The sequence below is a fragment of the Misgurnus anguillicaudatus genome, chromosome 12 (genome assembly GCF_027580225.2).
Source record: "Misgurnus anguillicaudatus chromosome 12, ASM2758022v2, whole genome shotgun sequence".
Taxonomy (NCBI): domain Eukaryota; kingdom Metazoa; phylum Chordata; class Actinopteri; order Cypriniformes; family Cobitidae; genus Misgurnus; species Misgurnus anguillicaudatus.
The window spans coordinates 8,363,053-8,388,840 of record NC_073348.2 but is presented as its reverse complement, the minus strand read 5'-3'; the positions used below and the strand labels follow the sequence as shown (position 1 = coordinate 8,388,840).

At 38.6% G+C, this 25,788-nt stretch overlaps 1 protein-coding gene and 1 long non-coding RNA gene across 2 annotated transcripts; one reads left to right on the top strand and one right to left on the bottom strand.

Moving 5' to 3' along the window:
- The first annotated feature begins 21 nt into the window (after positions 1 to 21).
- Positions 22 to 12,356, top strand: LOC129416964 (uncharacterized). Its single transcript, XM_073873863.1, has 11 exons — positions 22 to 32; positions 512 to 668; positions 878 to 973; positions 1,103 to 1,186; positions 1,332 to 1,415; positions 1,765 to 1,848; positions 3,320 to 3,406; positions 3,741 to 3,821; positions 3,920 to 3,946; positions 11,578 to 11,621; positions 12,099 to 12,356. Exons 2-9 carry the CDS (start codon positions 659 to 661, stop codon positions 3,943 to 3,945), a joined length of 552 nt encoding a protein of 183 aa, XP_073729964.1. The 5' UTR covers positions 22 to 32; positions 512 to 658; the 3' UTR covers position 3,946; positions 11,578 to 11,621; positions 12,099 to 12,356.
- A 4,473-nt stretch (positions 12,357 to 16,829) lies between these two features.
- Positions 16,830 to 25,784, bottom strand: LOC129435199 (uncharacterized). Its single transcript, XR_012372422.1, has 11 exons — positions 25,574 to 25,784; positions 25,197 to 25,307; positions 24,829 to 24,954; positions 24,277 to 24,696; positions 21,683 to 21,737; positions 21,395 to 21,486; positions 18,920 to 19,037; positions 18,708 to 18,809; positions 18,445 to 18,612; positions 18,201 to 18,366; positions 16,830 to 18,098 (listed from the first exon to the last, which is right to left on the bottom strand). It is a non-coding gene; the product is annotated as an uncharacterized lncRNA (long non-coding RNA).
- Positions 25,785 to 25,788: the final 4 nt, after the last annotated feature.

The window sequence follows — 25,788 nt, the reverse complement described above, 5'->3', positions numbered from 1 at the left end:
TCGACTAATACGAATATGATGCAGTCATTCTGGTAAGTAACTTGGATTGTGTTATGTCACCATAGTAGAAATTATGTTATCAAAATGACAGATCCTGATGGGTGCAGTGATTTTGGGGTCTTTGAAATGCATGTATTTTTTTTCAAATGGTAGGATAGCATTTCTTAATTTGTGGTTTAAAATTTGGGTGACTATCACTATGCAGGTTAGTGGTTAGTTTTACTTGTGTATCTTGTGGTCGATGTGACATGTGAACTGAACTTGGCCAATAAGACAGAGGTGCATTAGACAGCAGACCAGCAGAAACTTATTGTGCTACCATCTGACCATGTCAGTGAGTGAGCTTTCACTGTTCACTGCTCTGTCATTGTGTTTTGTCTTCTCTTGTGATTTGTCAAATAAGTACAGTATTTGTCTGTACAGTCTGTATTTGCGTCCCAGCTTTGTGATATGCACACAAAGATCCATACCCACCACACCAAAGCACTTGTAATTGTTTTTATTTTTTCAGATAGAGAAGCTACATGCAGTTGGCTGGAGGCCTTTGCTCCTCCTTGAATACCCCCACAAGAAGCCAAGACTGATTTTGCCTAAAGATCTGGTGTTGGGCACAAATGCACAAACACGCGTTAAAAACATCCACGAAATCTTTCAAATTATGGTTGAAGGTGAGACTATATTTAACATATATTTTAAAAGTGCATTTCAATTACTTTTATATTATTATATAGGTGTAGATGGTGGCAGGCAATGGTTGGAAACAGTGAGGGCAGATATGCTTCCCGGCGTGTGGTATGTTGGCTTGCCTTATTTTGCCTTACCATTCACATTTTGACCTAATTGCATATTGTATATTTTTGTGTTTGTACTGTTCTAGGAAATACAAACCAAGCAACAGAAAGTTGCCAGGAACCAGAGGAAGCTACTTTAATTTTACATTTAGAGACTTTGGTCAACCCTTCAGCAGAACAAGGTGTGTTTGGCCTGGATTTGGCACCTCCGCTTTATGTTGTTCCCCATTGATATCTTTGTGAGAATGTGTTTTAGTGGGGGATCTCTACACTATGATGAGAGACAACACCATCTATCCACTCATCGTCAGATTTCACTGCCGCAGTGTCTCTGGACCAGGGGGCTGGAACTATGGACGATACAGAATGTGATCTCAGCCATCCTACAGGACAAGGTCTTTAGCTCTTCAACTTTATTTGTATTCTTCATATCTCTGTAAGATGTTATTTAGCAGCAAATCTATTTTGACATGATTATATATTATGAAATCTATGTGTTCATTTCTGAGAGACAATACCATCTCTCTACTCATTCCTCAGATTTCACAGCCGCAGCGTCTCTGGAACAGGGGGCTGGAACTATGAATGGTACAGAATCTGATCTCAGCTCTCCTACAGGACAAGGTCTTTAGCTCTTCAACATTATTTGTATTCTTCATATCCCTGTGAGATTATATTTAGCAGCAAATTTATTGTGACATGATAATATGAAGAGTTTCGTTGCAAAACGAGATAAATCCATTTTTAACATTTTTCTCAAAACATGTTTATTATTACGTTATGATGTTATTATTTTGTTTTATGGTGCTTCTTAGCTGTATTTTTGAAATTAATTGGAATGCACAACCAAAAAACAAGATTTCTGAGCAATTAAAAAAAAACGGTGGTTATCTCGTTTTGCAACAAAACTCTTCATATATTAAGAAATCTAACATTTCTAAAAGACAATACCATCTCTCCACTCATTCCTCAGATTTCACAGCCGTGACATCTCTGGAACAGGAGGCTGGGACTATAGACCGTACAGAATGTGATCTAAGCCTTCCTACAGGACAAGGTGTTTAACTCTTTATTATTTTTTTTCATTCATGTCCTTGTGAGATGTCCTTAGTAGCTGATCTCTTTTTTTGACCAGGAACCATATTCACAAAGACGTTATCTTAGCATAAAGAGAACTCTTAAATCATACAAAAAATTCCTAACCAAGAGTTGAAACCTATTCACAAAGCTACTGAGACCTACTGTTAATAAGGAAAAATAACTTCTAGGATATTTTAAATGTTCCTTTGTCTGCTGTCATGTACAAGCCTGCTTGCAGATACCTCTGTGATTGGTTAGGAGGGGTGGCATGGTACGTGTATTCGTTTTGACCCTTGACGACACGGCGGTGGTGGGGGGTTGTTGGTTGCTAGTACGTGCATTTAACTTGAGATCTGCACTTGTAGTGACTTATTGGTCACTTTCAAACTCTGATTGGTCTAGCTATCCGAACTCCACCTACAAATACAATCTCTGCCCAGAAAAGTTGTTGTTGTTCATTATGAGTGGGTTAACCGTAAGAGACAGGTAGAAGTTAACACTTTCACAAGTAGGTTTTAAAAATCCTAACTGTACCCATGGAGTGAGTTTTTTAAAAGCTGTTTTGTTTTCATTACAACGCATCAAGCTCATCGCCTGAACCAGCCGCTTTCCTCCTGTCCAGAATGCATTTAGTTTTTAAATTTTTCAATGTAAACATTCTTATTTTCAGATATTGACAAAACCACACTAAAATATTATAAACATTAACTTACAAATGCTTTATACACTAAGTACTATGTACTGTAATTTGTTTTAGTAAAACATCAGTACATGCAATAAACCACCCAAGTCCACATATTTTTACTTCTAATGTTCAGTATTAGCTATTATTAACAATTTATTTGTTTGCTTGAAAGTGCTTTGATACGTTTACCATGGTTTACCTTCATTGATATGTTGAATGCACAGTCAGAAATCCCACATATGGGACGGTACTCTCTGGGGCATGTTAATTTGAATTCCACATATGGGTCTTTCAACAGCGTCAACCGAGATAGGAACCATGACTTTTGTGTACCATGACACCCCAATCGGTTGATAAGCTACAAGTCACATGAATGTGCTATGTGATTGCTATGGTGGATGGTGACAGAGATAGATGACATGGCTAAAAATTATATGGTAATGGAATACACTGCAAATAAACAAAATATCTGTGCACTGATTTATAAATGCATCCATGATAACATGTTTGCACAAATAAAAAGTAGGCTACTTTGGTTTGATTATGATTAAAGATACTGTTTTATGAATTGGTCTCAGAGTATGAGGAGTCCTTTGGATTACCTAAGCTATCCAAGACAGGTCATGCTTTAAGCGCAACATATTTTGTCTGTTATGAGCTACTTTTAGCCCTAGGGTTCTTTCTGAATACAGCCCCAATTGTATAATATGTAATCTGTGTGTACACTTTTAAGAGACAGTACTTACTTGCCACTCATCCTCAGATTTGAACGCCATGAAGTGTCTGGACCAGGAGGCTGGGACTACGGATGGTCCAGAATCAAATCTTAGCCCTCTTTCAACAGGACAAGGTGTTGAAGCGTACAGGCCTTCTTACCATAGCCCTGTTATTCCAGCTCACTGTATGCTTTCAGTAGAAAGAAGAACGTGAGAATTTAGTTTGAAATAAAACTGGCAGTTAACTTAATGAGTTAGGATGCTGCCTGTTTGCTATTCTCTAATTTTTCTTCCAGCCAACAGCACTTGGTGAGCTTGAACCACAGGGCTCTAATTTAAGCTTGTTTTTCCAGATCTCTATTTTTTGTGATTACTTTTTTATTATTTTACAGATCTCTATTTTAACCTAATTGTATATTAAGTGTATATTAATACATGGTATAATGCCATATCTCCACTCACCCCCAGATTTCACAACAGTTATGGACCAGGAGCCTGGGACTATGGTCGATCCAGAACCGAATTTAAACCCTCCTCCTACAGGACGAAGTAAGCTCTTCAGCTTTTTTGTGTTCTTTATCTTTTTAAGAATAAGCTGGACCACTAAATCTCTATATGTACTGAACCAAGTATATTTGTCTATCTAGGGACAAGACAAATTTGGAGAAAGTAAGGTAAATTTATATGTGACAAAGCTATTATCAACATAGAGTATGAATTGATTCGTCATGCAGGTCTTCCTAATATTATTGGTTTAGTTAATGTAAAAATAAATCTGGAACCCCATTGTGTTTATACAAGCTTTTTCACTACAAGAACTACTTGGGCTTATTGTATAGATAGTTGCTCTACAGTTCCTATAAGTGTTTTAGCTCTTACCTTGGGATATGGTCTTCTCCCTGGGCCTATGAACCGTGACTTTCAATTGATTAGTCAAGCAGCAGAATAGCCAACTCGGCCAATGATTTAATCACCCCGAAGCCGTCCGAGATGCATATGTCCAGAATTTTTCAGATGAACAGATTTTCAGTTATTTTAGAAAATGTCTTATCTCTTTCAGCTGCTAAACAGTAAAGTTACGGGGTCCACGTCCTTCAAGTCCAAAAAAATAACATATATCCTTCCCCAAAGAAATCCAAACGGCTCCAGGATGATAAACAAAGGTCTTTTGAGGGTAATCCGCCCAGTGTTGTTGTAGAAATATCCATATTTAAAACTTTATAAACGAAAATAACTAGCTTCGGGTAGTGCCACCATCTTTGACTCCTCTCTATTCAGGAGAGAGTATCAGCGTAGTGTACACACTTTTCTTAGTAACGTATGACAAATTCGGAATGTGGACGCGACTAAGATGGCAGCATTACCGGAAGCTAGTTAATTTTGTTTATAAAGTTTTAAATGTGGATATTTCTACAACAAAACGTCACGGATTACTCTTAGAAGGCCTTTGTTTATCATCCTGGAGCCGCTTGGATTTATTTTGTTAAGGATAGATGCACATTTTTTGGACTTGAAGGACGTGGACCCCATAACTTCACATTTGATTAAAGGTAGGGTAACACATTTGAAAAATGCTAACGTTAGCCGCCTAGCAATGAAATCCCGATCCCACCCTCAAGTCATATCGCCATCCAAAGTCACGCCTCTTTCAAAACACATGAACACGCACAGATCAGACGGTCACATCTCATGTCTCATTCACCAGTGAGAAAACTTTGCAGTACAAAGGGAATAACACTTCCAAAATAACCAACATAAACAACTGGTTCACATCAGAATTAGTTTAAGCACACGTTCGGTTGTGTAGACGTAGTAACTATATCGTTACGCTAATCCATAAACGAACACAAATTTCATAAGCAACACAACGTTTCATCAAAGTAGAATATCTGAATCCATCTCAATACAAACATATCGCGTACCTACCTTACCAAAATAAACAGTGCAACGACTCTTTCAGACCCTTTGCCTCCTGCAGCTGTTTGGATCTCGTGGTAAAGAAGTAAAGTTACCGATGTTCATTTGGGTTTTTGCTCTTGCTGATCCAGGCAGTTTTTGCTGTTGTTGTTATAAAAGATGCCTTTATTTCCCTTTCAATACAGTTCACTTCGCATTGCGTCAGTTAGCTGACGCTATGGGGGAAACTCCTGCTTACTCCGTGACTGAAGCCTATTGGTTAACGTCTGTACAAAGTACAGACCAATGACGTTTGAACCTGCGCGCGGGATGCACACGTCCTTATATAAGCGCGGTTCAAGCGTCAGGAGCTCATTAAATTTCTCCTTCAGCGCGAACCTCTCGCTGCTCCAAAGAAGAAGAAGCCTTACCTCGCCATCGACAAAAGCCCTGCAGCGGAGTCCAGGCCTAGCGTATTCCCCTGCCGTTTCCGGCTGAGAACCGAAGACAGCAGAATCCAGGTCTAGCGTCTTCCCCTGCCCCTTTCCGGCCGAGAACCGAAGATAGCCTTCGCTTGCCGTGGTACGAGCCCTGTGCAGCGGACACATGCCTGACGAGGTCTCCCTGGCGGCCGCCCGGTAAGATCAATATTTTTAATATAAAGCTGTAAGCTAAAAGAGCAGGCGCTGTTGTAATAGCGTCTAGCACAGCGGCTTGAGTGAGCCTCCTGCTATGAATTTCCCAGAGCGCGTCACTGGTCTGGCACCTCCCACGCCGGGACCGCGCTTATATGCTTCGGTTGCCATATCCATGTTTCGTGCTCCCCCTGCTGTTCCTCTCTCCCCAGGATGAACACACGGCGAGCCATGAGACTAGATGGATGCATAGACAAGCAGACACGGACTAACCCCCCCTGTGTTCTGTCACATCGCAACCGTTCATGCTTACAGAGTCCCTTCGCTCCTCTCACATTCAGTGGCGAGATCTCTGGCACATATATGAATCCCCTGAGTGCATCGGGTGATACCGTTCATATGACGCATGGCTGTTCTGTCTGTTGCTCCCCTCTGCCGTTCCTCTCTTGTTGAGATGAACAAGCAGGGGAACCGTAGAACTAGATAGATGAATACGACAAGCAACACGGGCGGATCTGCCCCTGTTCCCTGTCATAGCACAGCCACTCGTGCTCCACGCTCGCGGAGTCCCTCGCTCCTTTTCCCGCAGTGGTGAGGTCTCTTAACGGCGTAGTTAGCAAATAGGAAAGAGAATGCAACGGACTTAATAGTATTGAAGTCCCCAGTTCGTCAAAAAATGACGCGAAAGGTATACCCTCCGCGTCAACATATTGACGCATGGTCAAGTGTCATCAAATATTGACGCCATGGGGTGAGACTGGGTTGACTCAAAAGCTTACAGCCAAGCGGTTTATGACGTTTTTCGGCCATACAGCTGATTTATATCAGCGGATCCGAAAACGCTCACACCTCCGCTCCAATACTCAGAGATATTAAGGGTAATATCAACCTCAAGTGAGCTTGCTACCCGCCACAATAAGTTTAAGACAGGCTCACGTACCCCTCTAACGAGCCTCAGAAAACTGAATATCGTGGCATTCTGTTCATAAGTCCACTACAGTTTGACTAAGCAAAGGTCCCGCCCCGAGCTGACGGCCGGGAAGCTCATGCTTAGGTTACACACAGCTGCATGAAGTGCTACCATTACGAGATCGCCAGCATCTGCTGTGGGTTGAACACGCTTTACGACGGCAATCAGCCTTCGGTGCGTGGAACGCCCATTTGTCTCATATCAATCACCTTGTACTGTACATACGGTCCATTAAGGGGATGATTTTAGCACTGCAGCACTCTCGACCGTGTTATTGTGATAATGCGGTTGGTCAAACTACGGTGGTTTCATTATTTACCGAACCAGACTGAGATCTCGCCCCCTGTACAAGCTGGCGAATCATCTCCTTTATAAACTCATTGCATCACTTTATAAGCTATGTTCAATCAGAGTAATACGCATCTCGTGCTTAAACTACCAAGATGCAGACATATTAACCCGTTACAATGGGCGTGCGGAGATTGCATCCGTGGGACACGACCTACATTACGTGCCTTATAACAAGTTGACACGAGCTGCTAGGACCCCTTTCGCGAGGCGTCCTTATGCAAAGTCTGATCTATTCTGTCTAGTGACAGCGAGAGTCTACCCCCCGCGAATTGTAGGTGGAAAAGCTTTCTCCTCACTACAGAGGCTCGTGCACGGCGGCTTTCTCCCCCTGCGTATATATATGTGGCGGTGATAACAGCGAACCACGCTTTTATGACCGACCATTCACTTTATTCATAAGCCTGTCATTTCTCAGATGCGGACGGTGCCCGAGGCGCAGCGGTCTGGAACTGTCCAAGGTCCTGTATGACAGATACGTCTGACGTACATCAGACGATCAGCTGTTTATCTGCGTCACAGATCACTCACTAGGGCACCTGTCAATACAGGTTATTTATGGATCGTTGACGTTATCACCTCCCGTGACAATGAAGTCTACTCCATGTATGGATTAGATCCTCGGGCATGGTCTTAGAAGATTCTCATTTGACATTTGTGACACGGCCGGCTGGTCCCCGCCGTCCACTTTGTCAGTTTACAGCTTTGACATCCCTGCTTCGCACACTACTGAGGTTTGTTGCATTAAAGGGGACATTCCATGAAAATAAAACTTTTTCCATGTTTAAGTGCTATAATCGGGTCCCCAGTGCTTCTACCAACCCAGAAAACATGAAAAATAGCAACCCTGTAACTTTGTTTTGGTAAGACTCTCTCTGCAAGCATGTGAATAAATAGGTCATGCGGATTTCGCTCCCCGCATGACGTAGCTAAGGGATCTTATTATAATGATACTGCCCCTTCAACTGCGCTATCCAACCATGAACGGCCTCACGAGTGCGATAGACAGAGAGAAAGAAGGACTGACAGCACGACGCATTTGTATTCCATCAAACACAAACAGGAGCCTACAATCTTATAACTTGTAGTTTTAATAATCTTTCTAAATATTGAATTAACGTTCTAAAGGATTAACGTTACCTTAGTGCAAGAGAGAGAGAGAGCGAGTGAGCGAACGAACGAGAGAGAGAGCAACGCGACGGTTCGCTTTCAAGTAATTTATGTTGTTTAATATGTTTCTCTGAAGTTTATATGAATGAACACGAGGATTAATGCACTGCACGAGACAGAGTGAGTGAACAACGCGTATTCACTATCATACACAATAAGTAAATATGTTGTTTAATGTTTCTCTGAAGTTTCAAATGAATGAGGAGTTACAAAATAGATGAAAGACTGACAGAAACGGGAATGTGTTCAATATGTGTACACAATAAACTTAAACATGTCATTTGATCTGTTTCTCTAAAGTTTAAGCATTAAACGTGTTGTTTTATTACAGATCATTTAAATGTGCTCGTGTGGTTTGGTCAAAAAGTAAACTTCTGAGTGTTTGTGGAAGTGTAATTTATTGTAACATGCTGAAAATCATTGTGCCTGTTTAAAAGCAGCAATGCAGCATGAGAGCTAAAAGTCTTTATTTTTATTCTACAATGTTTCCCATCTGCTGATAAACATGTATTTAGTATACATAAAACAGATAATTGACTTTTTAAACATGTTCAAATATATAATGCTTAACATCGCTCACTAACTTCTTTCGTGAGAGAATCTCCCTCGATGCTCTGTCTACAGCGCCAGCGCTTGAGACTCCGCCCACCTGAGCAGCTCGTTTGGATTTAAAGGGATACACACAAAAACGGTGCATTTTTGCTCAGCCCTATAAAGTGCCTATTTTAACATGCCACAATAAATTACCTATATGGTATTTTGAGCTAAAACTTCACATATGTACTCAAGGGACATCAAAGATTTATTTAATATCTTAAAAACGTCTTCTGGAATGTCCCCTTTAAAGGTGCGCCGCGTAAGCTCACCTGTGTGCACGATATGGGTTTTAATTATATGCGTCAACCGTGCGCTTAGAGAAGCTCACATATGCACGCTATAACATTTCGGTATACACTAAAGATGCGCTCGGAAAAGCTCATCTGTATACACGGCTGTGACACATACATACATTGTTGTTCATCTGTGTATGTTCACGGTGCGTTGAGTGCCCACTGTACGTTCATCAATCATATCTGTACACATTTACGGCGCGTTCTGTGCACTGATTTATCTATACGCATTCACGGTGCACTGAAGGGTTCACCCGTGTGCGCACAACTTATTATCAGAACACATGACGGCGCGCTTGAGAATCTTGCCGGCCTGTGCATTGTAACACTCTGATTCATATGCATTCACGATGTATTCAAGTGTTCACCTGTGCCCGTGCAATTTATAGTCAATACACATTTACGGCGCGCGCTTGGACAGCTCACCGATCTGTGCACTATAATACTACCTATATGCATCCCGATGCGCTCGAAGGCGCACTTGGCTTCACACTATTGTGGTATCTGTATAATCCCACGCTACGAACCGTTCTGCCGCATATTATAGTCAGATCGGCCGTTCGTGAGCTTCGCAGATCACTCACTATGTATGTCTGTTGCTTACAGTGGTTATTTAGATGGATCGTTGAAACCATCGCACTGGCTCACGCCCCTCTATGAGCTATGTCCTATATAGAGCCCACTCTGTGAGAGTTTGGCTTTTTCATGGACTTGGTCTACAGGGGTATTTACATTTGATATCTGCTAGACGGCCGGCTGGTCTTCGCCGTCTATTGTACAGCTTGTATAGCTTAGACGTCCCTGCCCTACGAGCGCAGGTTCTCTCGGCTCAATCATGCACGCTCATGCGTTTTATGTGTACACCACGGTGTGCTTAGCGAGCTCACCAATGTAACTCTGAATTGACTTATCTCGCCGTCTTGTGCTATGTTATGTGCCCCCGGTGCGTTTAAAACTCCACCGTGTGCGCGTTAACATTTTATATGGTGCTTACACATTTGCTTAAGGCTGTGAATATGCCGGGTATAGGGCCACACGCAGTGTCTCTCCGATAAGGCACTTCTGTACGTTGTGTATGCACGGCGTGATGGGATTACGTTCCCCCATAGCGTCAGCTAACTGACGCAATGCGAAGTGAACCGTATTGAAAGGGAATGCTTAGGTTACTCACGTAACCCCGGTTCCCTGAAATAACGGGAACGAAGCATTGCGTCACTTGCCTTGCTACAAACGTCTACGCAGCGAGTGTTATTCGGCCGCGCGCTTCAGTCGAATAATAATGAGCTCCTGACGCTTGAACCGCGCTTATATAAGGACGTGTGCATCCCGCGCGCGGGTTCAAACGTCATTGGTCTGTACTTTGTACAGACGTTAACCAATAGGCTTCAGTCACTGAGTAAACAGGAGTTTCCCCCATAGCGTCAGCTAACTGACGCAATGCTTCGTTCCCGTTATTTCAGGGAACCGGGGTTACGTGAGTAACCTAAGCGTTTTGTGGCTCCTGTGTAGGTTGTCTATTCAGCAGAAAAGTTTGCTGTTTTCACTGTTTACAGGCAGGAGGTGAGCGCATGTGAACGCGCCGATGATGTATGGTGTCTGCGTGGACTCGCTGCGCGGTGGGCATTCAAATTACGCTTACGTATGAGGGACAAAAAAAGGAAACGTCCGTTCGGACCGAAATCTATGATTTGTTGAACATTTTTGGTCCTACGCCTTTCACAGATGACATAAATTTCTACAAATACATTTAAACAACTTAACACAGTGATTGCTATCAGGATGTGAGGAGACTTTTAACCAGCATAACTAAAAATGTTTCAGGATCAAATCAGTTACCCTACCTTTAACTGAAACATCTAAAAAAATGTCTTAAATAAATGAAAATGTGTTTGTCTGAAACATTATGACATATGCATCTCGGACGGCTTCATGTGTTAAAATAAAATTTTTTGGCCGAACTATCCCTTTAATAACCTTAATACATAGAATAATTCAGAAAAAGCCATAACTAAAGTTAATGGGTCAATACAAGTTTTTTTTAAAGCACAATATCGCTGTGAACGCAGTAACCAGTAACCAGTGCCTTGAAAAGATACCCCAGTTACAGTTACATTGTGTAGTCTGGGTAGTTTGTACAATTTATTGCAATTACTAGAAAACCACACTAAAGTAAAGTTAGTAAGAAACTAGGATGGTATCTCAAACAATTGTGCATTGCTCACAAACACTCGCTAAGTGCAAATTACTGTAATTAATGGATATCATTACAAAATTGATCACCTATCATTTAATGTTGTCACTAATTCAATGAGTGTTCAAGTTAAAGGTATGTTGTAAAGGTGTGTGCATTATTTCTTCTGAGTAACACATTTCCATGTCTTTTTTGCCTTTCACAGGGAAAGACAGAACACCTGTATAATTGGATGCCCTGCAAACTATGGTTAGTTAATTATCCTTTGTTATTAAAAATTAAATTGTAACGTTCCTGCTTACACTAAGCATTATGTCTTTACATAAAAATTTGCATTGAACAGAAAAAAGCTGCCCAACAGACACAGTATACCCTTTATCATATTGGATATGCACAGTATGGGTTTGAGTAAAGTTATTGTTGTATTCATAAACTATCCTGTACACCATATCATAATTGACTTCATACAGCTGTTTGGTCCCCTTTAATGACCTTATGCATTTCCCATTGGAAAATGGGATGTTGGTTAGTAGACAAGCCTATTCCACCTGATTGGCTACAAGTGTGTTTTGGTAGTCGGCCCAACTCCCTTTTCCAAAGCGTTTTTTTGCACTCCGCCTTTAAGTTTCAACCTAAAAGTGTAATGTAAATATAACAGCTTTGAATGTGAAGTCATTAATCATTACTGTATCACTAATCATCTATCTATTGTCTTTTTTTTCCCAGTGGAAAAACGTGGCCTCCAACCTGGGAGGCTGCTTGAGACTTTCACACACACATTTTCTCACTCCAGCTCTATCAAATTCTAACATGATCCTCATGTTCAAAGAGGGCCTTGTCTCTATCCCACCTGTTCACTCTTGCTCTCAGAAAGCTTTCAGACACACACACTTACACTGACACTGACACAAATACAATATTGAATTTTAATGTTTATTTTAATTTGTTGAATATGAATATTTTAATAAAGATTTATGAAGCTTTCCCATTATTTTGTCATGTCTGTAACAACACACACTCAGGTGATATCAAGTGGATTTTGATGAGTTGCCTTTGTAAGTGTATGATGTAAGTAAAGACTTTAATGAATATTAACTTTATTGTTCCAAAGGGAAACTCATTTTGCTGTCAAGAAAAAAAGAACACAGTGCAACAACACTAAAGACATCAATGCTTGACAGAAAATGACACCCATTAACTATTCATCTTTCTAAGACTGGTCTTGTTTCATAGGCCCAGATATAGAGGACACTCTCAATTACAAATCTATTCAGCAGCAACATGGAAACAAAAGCACAAATTATGCATCTTCCTACTAATAACTTACTTTAAGAGACTACATAAAGTTGCTAGAAGTGAATACCCTTTAGATGTGATGATTATTATATGCTTCATCCATACAATTTAGCTGCAAATACATATGCAGTTGTTTTATATGAAACATACAATGATATTCACATCAAACACTATTATTAATTTGTTAAATAGGCATGTTAGCTAATGCCAGCCAATATGCCCAGACTCTCCCTCATATGGACAGTACTGTATGTCCTTTACAGTGACTTCCTACAGTGTCTTGCCCCTTCAGTTTCTCTATCATATTGGTAATAATAACTGTACTGTGTAAACTTGTCAGTCAAATGCCCCTTTAATGTTAACATGGAGTATACCACAAATAGGCAAATAATATTGTATTAAATGCCTGATGATTTGATAGCTTTTGCAGATACCGTCAATTTTCTGAGAACAGGACGGTGTCTGGCAAGTAGGCCTACACTCAGAGATGAGTTGGTCAATTGGTAAATAAAGCAATGGACAGGGATAGGGGATATAGGAGGCTTTGAAAAGATGGTAGAAATCTGGCACGTAGCTTTCAGTCACCGTACCTTGCTAGCCATTTCAAACTTATTAGTACATGTTCATTTTTCTTATAGGAAGTTAAATTCTAGCCTTGTTTTCACAGGCTAGTTAATCACTGCCAAGTGACAAAAGGTCCCCTGGACAATGACTGATTTCTGATGAGATTTTCATTAGTTCCACTTCAGCATGCTGAACAGTTTAGGAGTTTTGTATGTGACAATAGGGGTGAGCGGGGTTCAAACTAACACAGGGTTAATTGTAACGCAGCTACTTTACATATTTCTACAGGGCCGAGCAATCTATGCTTTTGGTCTTTTTCTCTTACTGTCAGAAGAAGATCTCCTGTGAATTTGTAAAAAGTTTTGTGTGTTTTGGTTAAGATTTAAACTAGGGCTGTCAAAATGGCTGAATAAGTACATTCGAAATTCGTCCTTGAAAAATAATAAAATTCGAATTATATTCGAATTATAAAGACCTACTTTATCTTGGAGAAAATACTCCTAAAAGCCCACAAGAGGGCGCAGCACAAAGCCCCAATAATATAAACAAATCATGCACAGCATATTTTTGGTTAAAACGAATGTTATAAACACTAATAAATTAAAGATAATTTCTTAAATTCATATGCAAAGGAACAAAAGTGCACATAGATATCTGGAAGTGCAAAATGCCTCAACAGCCAGCGTGTGTAGGCTATTAACACAAACATTGTCAAGAAACTATTCATGTATACATTAACAAATTATTTTATTTACCATACATGAATTAATTTTTTTTTATTACAGAGCCTCAGTCAATACAGAACACAACGCGTTGTCTTAATTAAATCAAAATTAACCAGTATATTTGTGCACCTGTAAATGTACAAAACGAATGCCATACATAGACAATGCATATTAATATAGGGCATTTTATATAATATATAAGTAGATAAATGTACGTGTTTCTAATAAAGTATGAAAACGAATGAATCTTTATTTAAGCCAAAATAAGTGGGAAAGATCATTAGTCATTTAAAATTTGTCAAGCTTAAACGCTATTCACAACAACTTATATTATATTTTGTGTGTTCCTTGGTTGAAAATATGTAGAAATATAAGCGAGTAATAAAGTACAGAACAGAAATGTTTAACTTACGCGCAGAGCGAAGCCGTTAATAAAGCAGACTCTCCGTAATTAACATAGAAGACGTGCTGAAACAGTCGAGTTGGCAGATGATCATCATGTTTATATTTCACGCAGATAATGTTGATGAAAAACTTGCATATCAAATGTCCAGGTGAAAGTCAAGTTTCCAGTCAGTTATAAAAATAAAGCCACCGCGGCATTACATTGCAACTCTCTCATATGCGGTGTGGACTCTGTAGATGCACATATGGTTTTAATGTTGCTAAACAAGCAGCTGTATTATGGCACTTTCGTGTTGATCAGTTGTTTTAAACTTTAAAACTGCATTTAGAAGCAGACGACATTAATTCTGTCATCTCAGCTAGTTTCACTTTGCGGTTGAATTCCAGTTGATGCTCCAAAAACCAAAGCAGCATCACACAGCCATTTTAATATGTATTCTGTCCGACTCGTAATCCCCACTGTCTTTTCTTGCTATTTTCAAATGAATAACGCTGGCTTGCTCTGCATAGTTGACTGAGCCGTTAACGCTCTGTATAACAATCCGCGTCAGTTACGTCATCATCACGTTGCGTGAGCTTCCCGACACAGGTAAAATTCGAATGCAAAGTTTTACATTCGAATATGCATTTTTTTTTACATTCGACGAATATTCGAAATTAATAACGCGTTAACGCAAATTCATTTTAACGCCACTAATTTTATTAACGGAGATTAACGCAACGCGCATATTCTGTTTGACCCTTGGTCCAGCCCATAGTTGAATGAACAGAGAGGCAGACAAATGTTACTCTCTCTAAATGAGTAAAAGGTTTTCATAGAAATAAGAACATTAAGCAAATCGTCTACCAAATCCAATGCTCTAAATGCTCGTTGGACATCTGATATATGATCTTTATTTATACGTCTGAGAGGTGTAACGTTACCGTCCTCCTAATGCTTAATCTAATACAAAAATGCGTCTCAATTCATTTTGGTTTCGCTTTTATGCATGACTTATAAAATAGACTGCAGGACTTGCTTGATGTTAAAATAGTCATTAAGAGAGATAAAGTTCGGTACCTGATAAATGTTAAAGAGTTATTAAGAGCGACAAGACTCAAAAGCGATCCCCTCACGCTGACTGAGTGATATCTGAAGCGCGTGCACACAGTGCGCGACCCGGATAGACATCTACACAAAATTACAGTTTTACAAATATCTGTTTTGATAAGAATTCACTCAGGTAGGCTCTATAATATGTTATGTTTTAAGTAAATGTTTGGTTAACTGTTGGGTAAAAATATCTGATGTATAACATTATATTAGATCACTTAGATTTTAAGCAGTCTGTCTCAATGTCAATCAAACAAAAGGAAAAAAAGTTGAACATACATTGATGATGTTTTTGCTTTGTGTGTGCTAAATCTATTAGTTTTACCAGTGATTTTAAGGTATTGATGTGGTAATATAATGTATGGATGTGGAAATGTTTGTGGTAATTTGACTCTTTCAACTTCAAACACGTGTAGTTCTGTCATATTTTGTTATATTTCAACAAATCATGCATTGTTCTATGTTTTAATAGAGAATGTCAAAATATGAACAACTATTTTTTTTTAATTTGCTAATTCCGACTCAACTTGCCAGCACAGGTCACAAATGATGCAGCAGCAAACAAAAATGGAGAAAGAAAAATCTTCTGAAAGGAAAATTCATATACAAAACAATGGCTGGTGATTCTGTTAAAATGTAAACAGGCTGTTGTTAACATACATTTGCATAAAGCATCTATACATGTATATATGATTAGAATATTAAAAACCTGAAAAGTGTTAAATTAGGGTAAATTTAGAATGGATAAAAATGTGCGATTAATTTGCGATTAATCGCAGTTAACTCATGAAATCATGCGATTAATCTAGATTAATATTTTAAATCTATTGACAGCCCTAATATATATATATATATATATATATATATATATATATATATATATATATATATATATATATATATATATATATAGGCATTGATGCATAATACAAGGACAGTTACATGAGGGATCATGGATGCAAGATATCCACACTTTCACCTATTATAGGCAGATATTAAAACAATATCCACCTTTAGAATATATGTCTTTTAACCAAATTTTCTAGCAGGTGTAACAACAAACCCTCTGTTTGTTACAATTAACCCAATCTATGGGGAAAGTTGTAACGTTTGCACTCCTGTCACTTTCAGTGTAATTGTATGATAACGGTAGGTCCCACAATCAAACTTTAAGTGTTCATTTGTAGCAAATGTTGATTGTGTAAAAAATTATTAATCTAACTTAAATAATTTTTTAATTACAGAATCAAAGTCAAAAAGCGTTAGGTTGTGCCCCACTCTACCCTATACTTTAAAATGCAGATTTTAAATAAAGCCAACTGGGCAGTTTCGCAGTTTATGCACTTTAATTGAAATCTCAGATAATTCACAACATTTTCAAATTCATGTTCAAATTTATTGTAGCTGTTTCATAAGTTGATAGGAATCTGTCTTTATGTGCTCACATCCAACAACATACAACAAAAGAAAATGCAGAGCCAACCTATAAATGTAACGGTACATGAGCCCTGTACTGTTCTATATGCTGCAGTTGAAGAGGAACAGTTCAGAAAACATAGTCCATTGTGCAAAGGGCCAATCTGTTCAGTAGATACTGCACTGGCATACTGTATACTGTACAGTTATGATTTTAGTACATTAATTTGAAGTGCATAATAACTTCACATGTAACAAGATCTAATGTTGATAAACTGAATTACCATAGTTTCAGTGGTATTTACATGTCTGGTATTATATCTGAATCATAAACATTCTGCCAATGAAAGATAAATAAGACAACAAGATATCTATAAGAATAAATTCACTTTGCAACACATACAGTCAAGTCCAACATATACAGTTAAAGCCATGTGCTGAAAGGTCCAAATATTCCTTGGTAGGCCTAAAGTGCTATTCAGTGTAAAGTGCTTCATAGTGGTTGTTGCATGTTAGTGATAAGTTGCATTTGGTGAGTGTCAGACTTCAGTGTTGGTAATGGCTTTGGGAAAGAAACAGTTCATGAATCTTATGCCCTCCAAAAAACGCTACAGGTCCACGAAAACATTAGTTCAAACAGTTGGTGGGCAGTATGGGATGGATCCTTGAGAATGCTGTGTGCCTGTTGCAGACAATGGGAGGTGAAGATGTCATCTATGTATGGAAACTGTTGATATATGTCAGGGCCATTCAAATCCCAACCTGGAGGGCCGGAGCACCACAGAGCTCAGCCTCAACCCTAATCAACCCTAAACTTAACCACCTGTGATTGTCTAGTGATCATGAAGACCTTGATTAGCTTGCTCAGGTGTGTTTGATCAGGGTTGGAGCTAAACTCTGCAGTGCCCCGGCCCTCCAGGGCAAGACCCGAACAGCACCGATATATGATATTCTGTGCAGTCTGAACTCTCTCCAGGGACGACGATGATGATGATAACAAAACAGAGTGGTCTCCTTCCTAATCTCCTTCCTCTGACTCTGGACTACTAAGGTCATATTCATCGTCATCAGTGTCTGTCCTGCATTCTGAGTCCTGTATCTGAAGATCATCAACTATAACATGATATGTGCTTACAGCTTCTTGACATAACCTCTCCAGTGCAGAAGATCGCCGCATGAGGACACTTTTCCAACCCTCTGCAGCCTCCTCCGACATGTCACCAAAATCTGTATTAAAATGGAAATGATTACATATAGCAGGAGGGATCATAGTATGTACAGCCACATATAACAAAGATGTTACTGATAAATGTTCAGAATTTTACATACTGCAAGTTCTGGTGGTTTTTTTTGCATTTCTCCACTCGCTTCATCTCCTTCTGGAAAGACTTGATGTGCTGGGACATCTCTTTGACCAGGATGCTCTTCTCCTCTTCAAGGCATTTAAGTAGCATCATTTGGTCAAAAACTGACCATTTTAATCTGAAGGAGTGACCTTTAAGTAGAGGAAAATTATGGAAACATAAAAATTATGTTACAAACCCAAAAAATAGTTACAAACCCAAACACATACCATCTTCAAGCCTCTCCCAAGGCAGGATGTAGTCTTCTGTCAAACTGCAGGCCAACTCTTCATCAATCTTATCCTCTTCAGTTGAATTGTACTGCAAGATCTTTTCTCTTAGTTTTTTCTTTAAATCTCTTATTTTCTTTCTCTTCCTTTGCCTTGTCTGGTTGCTATCTGCAAAGTGAAACAAGAAAACAGAGTTGAAAACAGTGTTGTTGTTTTTTTTTGTTTGTTTTGGTAATGTACCATTAAAAAATCTGTCAACCAACCATGTTGACGATAGAGGTCCTGCTTCTTGCGGAGCAGGCTAACTGTGATGCTCTGTATCTCAGCTCTGAGGTCCTCTGTGCTCCCTGGTGTGGAAACTAGCTCTAAATACACAAAAAAATCAAGTGATTACCTTATGTAGTACATATTTAAACAAAGTATTTCACAGTTTGTGAAAAATTGTAAAAAGACCAAGTAATGTGTATTATTTTACATGTGACTGCCCACTGCTGAACATCACATACCCACTGCTGTACGGTTTGTTCAGTGAGGCGATTCTTTTGCTGGAATTCACTGAAGCTGGCAGCTTCCAGCTTTGCCCTCTCAGAGATCTTTAACCCCCTGGGGTCCAAAAACGCGGGGCCGCGTTTTGACGTGTTTTTTCCTTATCGTGGCAGAATCAACTTAAAATACTCCATCATTAATAATCATACACTTACGTGTTTGACATCATTTGAAACGGTAAAGGGTCTTCTTTAATATGTGTTCATTCACAATAACAACGGATCTTTGTGTTTTTGTCAAATAAAGAAAATAAACAGGGTGTGCATCCAGACATTTCTGTCTCCGCCAGCTGTCTCTCAAAACACGTTACAAAAATCAATTGAAACTCCGCGAATACTCGTCACACACGCATGATACACACATCCAAAGAAAGCCTGAAATGTCTACTTTTAAACAAGCTAAATATAATCGAAAACAAATAATGCCTGTTTATGTAATCTGCATTGAAGTAAAGAGAGTGCCATTTTTCCTGGCTGAAGACACGAGCTGTTCAACCATAACAAGCAAAGCGTAAAGTTTGATCAGATTTAAAGACTTTACCGCATGTTTGGGAGATAAACTTAACACATACGTGAGGAATATCTTCATTTGTGTCTGGACGTTTAGGAAGAGAAGCATTTATCTTTAACGTTACCTTAGAAGAACAATGGAGGACGCTGGAGCTGGATTAGAAGCAAGTAACGTTAACAGTTAATTTATACCATTTATATTTGCTATCATGTAACTTAATATGCTTATGGCTTGTGCAGTTCAGCCTACATACAGTAAGCAACCTCATCAGACTGCACGCTTCGGATTGAAAACCTTTCGCATTGTTTACAAACGGACGCGATCTCACGTAATGGCGGATTTCACTGTTGCATGCTGTAACAGTGTTAAACACAGTTATTCACTTATATCCTTCGTGGCAACTTTCAGTAACCCTGAACTGCTGTATCTTTTAAGTGTGTGCTGTAATATGATTCCATGTTTACATGCTTATTTACAAACAAATCCGCGTGACCTCCCGTAAATGGCGGATATCTGTTACATGCTGTACAGTGTTAGACACAGTTATTCACTGTTGTATCCTTCATGGCAACTTTGAGTAATACTGCGCTGCGGGATTTGCTGTAAAATGATTCCATATTGTTTACATGCAAGGTAATTCCATAAATTGCGCTTTACACGCGACACCGTTTTTATGAGCGCTGCGTTACACGGAGACGCGAGCTCGCGCACATGCAATGTGTTTTTAAAGTTCATACGCGCTTACAGAAACATGTTTAAAACAGAAGCTAGACGATAAGGGGATGGGCATCTGAAAACAGTCATCTGAAAACAGCTTTTTATATTAATTGCTGCAGATGTTTGTCTGAGATTAAGTTTATGTACAAGATAGTATATGAATGTAACTTAGTATCAGTGACATTTACCCATCAGTTATATACGTAAGGGTAATTCTGTGGACAATTTATGCTAACAGCTGTTTATAACTCTCTTAGAGGTCTGCATCTCTCTCATCAGTACAAAACTATGAAGTGGAAAAACACCTTTTGGACATAAAGTTATATGGTAACATGAGCCACATGAAGTTTACAGCTCTGTTGTGTATCAGTTTCTTAGTTTATACAAAGTTTTTGAATAAGTTTTGTTTCCAAATAAACTTAAAATATGTCCTACTAACCATAATTTCTATTTTGATTATATTGTTAACTTAATAAACCTCAAACAAACAAACATGTATACATTTGTCCTCACATTCTTTACTGTAGTTCATTCTCACATTCCTGCCTCATTATGCAGCTCATTATGCGAGCCTTTGTTTGCTTGCTGTCAATCAATCCTTCTCGCATACGGCCCCTCTAAACAAAAAGTGTATTACAATTTCTAAATCAATACATTGTTTTATGTGAATAAGTAGGCATAGTGATTGTCACATCATTTTAAAGAAAAAACTCTAGACTACTATATTATGTTTAGGAAAGTCTTGTTAAAACATGTTTAGTATGGGTTTTGTGGACTTATATCAGTGACTTAAAAAATTTTTCATAAACCTTTTTCTCTCAAAAATACAAACATGTACATATATGTAGCTCATATAATATTTTAGCCCAGTTTGTGCTGAACGCAGTGGTATGAGACTCTTGCCTTTATTATGTTTTAAAGCAACTGAAAAAACGACCAAATGTAAGAGCATGTCAGAACCTCTGAGAGTGTCCCAAAATGGTCGGACCCCAGAGGGTTAAATCACACAAAAAAGGCAAGTTTCAGAAAAACCTTTACCAGATCAAGAAATTATTATGAAATTATTAATGTAATGTATATAAATGAACAGTTGAATGAGCTTATTGCAGATGCCGGGGCTGCAAGTCTGCCGTTTGTCGCTGTGTCAGACAAGACAACCATTGCAAAATATCCTTACTTTGATATATCTGTGAGCCAAGACTTTGTGGAGGTTCTCTATCTTTTTTCTGTTCCACCCCATGGCCTGTTGAGTCAGCATATTCTCTCTCCCTAATTGCAAAAAAATCCATATGCGCAATACAATCAATTTACATGGAAAAGAACATTGCAATTAAAAAATAATTTAGACACATCAATGACTTTACTGAGCAGGAAACAGGAAAATAGCATTTTACAAGTCTCTGTCCACAGCAATCAGAACAGAGTCATCACAGCATATTATTTAAGTGTAATGTGTCATACCAACCTGCCTTCGTCATGTATTTTGTGACAAGAGCTGCCCTAGATAGAAAGCTGTTGACCTAGATGTAAAAATCATATAATGCAATTAATATGTATATTACCTTACAAAAACAAAATAAAACACACACACATTTGATCACCCATCATTTGGTCAAATTTTAACCCAGCACGTGTTCTGTCCAATATGTACCCATTATGGGTCAAAAATAACCCAGACATTTTTAGAGTGCACAATATTTAAAACATTTGTTTATATATTTACTTTTTTTGCTTATGTAAATTATAGGGAAACATTGCATTTTGTTATTAAAGGACAAGTTCGGTATTTTGCACAATGTCCCACAAAAATCGCTGCAAAATACGCATTCCAACAGGTTTTATCGTAGTTTTTGCCAACTCCATTGACTTGTATTAGTTGTGCTGTGAGGTACGATATTACTCCGCGCCGGGCACTTTGTTTCTATTCTTGCAATTGGCAATGGCGGATTGGCGCCACCAACTGGGCTGGAGTGTCTATTATTCAAGCTCTAAGCGGAAGAATGTACGGGTGTGGGGCGTTGGGAAAAATAGGTCCACAAGTTAACAACGAATGCTAAAACAGCTGTTGGAAAGCATCTTTTAACACGGTTTTTGTGTGAGCATATCATTGAACACCCCTGACCACTCGATAAGTTTCACATCTTTGTAAACGAAAGTTTAAAGCCCGGGATACACTGCACGATTATTGGCTGTCCCAGACGAAAGATTGCCATCGTGAAACTATCGTCGCGATTTCTGTGATCGTGGCTCTCCATCGGTGGTCCTATGTCGTACAGTGAGAGAGGTTCAAAGACGGCCGTTTTCCCGGTCTTGCGTGCAAAGATAGCCTACGATAGTTTTCTGACAGTGTCAGAAATTCGGCATGATCACCGCACAGTGTGTTTGCTGCTACGACCTGCGCGCCAGTATTTGTTTACCACGAGCGCATGCTGGTGACGTTGCGCAACGTGTGACGCTGCTGCCGAAGCTTCCGTGTCATCGTCGTACAGTCTACATGCCTCTCGTACCCGAGTTTAAACGATACATGTCGCACAGTGTGATAAGGTAATGATCTTATAAGAGGAAGAAAATCGTGCAGTGTATTCCGGGCTTAATGCATTTTAGAAAGGATTGTTCCAGTGCACCATTAAACCCATTGTAAAGGTAGGAGCTGAAACACAAACACCCAAAAATTCTTGGGGCAGCGCAAATGTCGAAATTTCAGTCAAAACCTTTCTATTTCATCATAAACAATCTGAAAACAGGGCTAAGTGTAAAATACCGAACTTGTCCTTTAAACAATTATTATAAGCTTTAGAAAACACAATTAACTTATAAGGTTTAGATGTTGATAATTTTTTTCATTTAAAGTCACCATGATTTAGATCAGTGTTTTTGTTTTAGTTGGACTCTTGACCCATGACTTTTTGCTTGCTGTTTTTTCTGGTTGCATTACTTTGTGTGTATGAAGCACACTTGTCATAGTAATGTAAAGTCAGAGTAATTCTGTAGTGGTTGATACATAATAGTAAAGATCATCATCTAATTAATTGGTTTACTTACTTCAAGTTTCTTTTCTGTCAACAATGTATATGAGATACAGCACTCACAACAGTTGGTCATTAAGGATTCTTAGAAAATTAACTATTAGAAAAAATTAACCACTGTATATTTGGGACATACAAACATCAAGAATCAAAATATGAATCTCAACAATGGTGAGAATTAAATGAAAAACTTCATGCTGCAATTTATGCTGGGTATTAACAAATTACAAAATATCATCCAGGACTCCTGGCATGCACTGCGGCATTTTCTTTTACAATTTTCTTTGTCACCAGATTCATAGTCTGATTCACGATGTTTGTACGTCCCAAATATACAGTGGTTAATTTTTGTCCAAAGTTTCTAAGAATTCTTAAGACAATGTGATGGATCTCATATACATTATTGACAGAATAGAAACTTTTGATGAGTAAATCAATAAATTAGATGATGATCTTTACCATTACATACCAACCACCACAGAATTGCACTTTTAGCTTTACATTACCGTAACTAACACAAAGTTAACACAATCTGGGAAAAGCTAGCACAAAAGCTCAGGGTCAAGAGTCCAACTAAAACAAACACTAATAACAATAATGGTGACTTAAAATGAAACAAAACATTAACATCTAAACCTAATAAGTGAATTGGGTTTTCTACAGCAATATTTCTACTGAACATTCAGAAATAATCTTTTATGACAATTTTAAAATAATAAAATTCTCTATTATTTACATATCAAGCATAACATGTCAATATAAAAAAACTGTTGTTGTTTCAAACACCACGTGAACATTAAAACATTACATACAGTTGTCATAATGTTTGAAAATGGTAAAATGTAACATTCCTCTAACATTCAGACAACACAGAAATTTCTTAGAAAACTGGACACTTTCTATGTTGGCAGAACGTTTTGGAAACATTTGGAACTTTCAGGGAATGTTCTTAGATCGTTTCTGTGTTAGCTGGGAATGTATCAGTGAAGTCTCCTATATCCACATAGTTAGAAAAATGTAAGTAGTAGCATACTTGTTCAACTTCCTCTCCAACAGTGTTCCCTGCTCCATCCTGATTTCTGCCATCCCATCCCATCTCACCTGAAATGCAGTATTAGATTAATAATTAGATTAATAATTAGAATAATATTACTTTAAATTATGTTAACTTTTAAAGAATTTCTGCACATTAAAGTTGTCATATCTTATCTGAATAATATAATAAACATATCATAAATCACACCGACTTATAATTTTAAGTTGGTATACAAATTTTTTCATCATTGCCTTTTTGTATTTAGTTGCTGGCTATGGTTGCATTTGAATACTCTGAGGTACCTCGCATTTCGCTGTATGAGCTTTGGCATGCATTACACTAAGAAATGGCCTCATTTCCGTTAGCGGCTGAAGATCTGATGATTCTTCAGCCACTTTGCTTAGGTATGGCCAGTACCTAAAAAACAAGTGCAGCATTAGTAGGCATGAACCAACATTTTGCTGGGCCATCAATCTAAAACAAAATGAGGTATTTGTCATTTAATATACAGTAGGTTTACAGAGTTTCAACAAGACAGAGAGAAATTACCTGCAGACAACATCCATGCAGAAGAAAGTGACATTTGCCCTCTTCGACAACTCTCTCTGCAAAAACATTGGGTAGGCAAATACCTCACCACGGTAGTGGTTCAGTCCTCGTAGCAATATCCCATGTCTGTTTGATAAGGAGACCGTATGGTTAATGATCAACTTACACAGCAAGACATGATGGGGAAATCAAAGCTGTCCTTAACCACACACACACACACACACAAAATCAGAAATAAACAACTTTAAAGGACTCTGTTTGTTTAGCTGCTTGTTTATGTTCTTGCTACTGAAACCAAATGTGTTTCCACGGCATGACTGACAAGTGCCATCTTTACAATCACATGCTTCTGGACTGCCACCACATACCTGCAGACTGCCACTTGAATCCCCTCTTCATCTATTTTGGAGGATGATTTTTTTTGATGTCTCCTTACTTGCCCTGAACCTTGAGACACCGCACATCCCACTGTCATTTCCCTGTGATGTCAGATATTACTCACATTTACAAATAAACACAAAACACAGACAAACACATATGAAAATTACTATTGATAGTGCTCTTATCAATTCTTAAAAAAAATCCATCCATCAAGTTATCATAACTATAAGGTAGGCTGATATTGTATTTGAAGAAATTAGCTTTTTTCCCTATATATATATATATATATATATATATATATATATATATATATATATATATATATATATATATATACTGCCATGATATGCAATCATTGACACACTCTTGTTGTGCTATGGCTTCTGATGTTGTTTAGGAATGCAGATACCTCCTCATCCTGGGCAAGAAATAACCCTGCATATAGAGAGGGTTCCTCAGTCCCGTCCATGGAAAATGACAAAAAAAACTCACCAACTGACCAGACTCTACGTGCAACTATTTCTATGTTGTTTTGATATGAACATTAGTGTGTACGTGTGTGTGTGTGTGTGTGTGTAT

Coding starts and splice junctions, on each gene's coding strand:
- LOC129416964 (XM_073873863.1), top strand. Junction 1,849..3,319: donor AAGCCTTCCTACAGGACAAG/GTGTTTAACTCT, acceptor ACTCATCCTCAG/ATTTGAACGCCATGAAGTGT. Junction 3,822..3,919: donor CCCTCCTCCTACAGGACGAA/GTAAGCTCTTCA, acceptor TTGTCTATCTAG/GGACAAGACAAATTTGGAGA.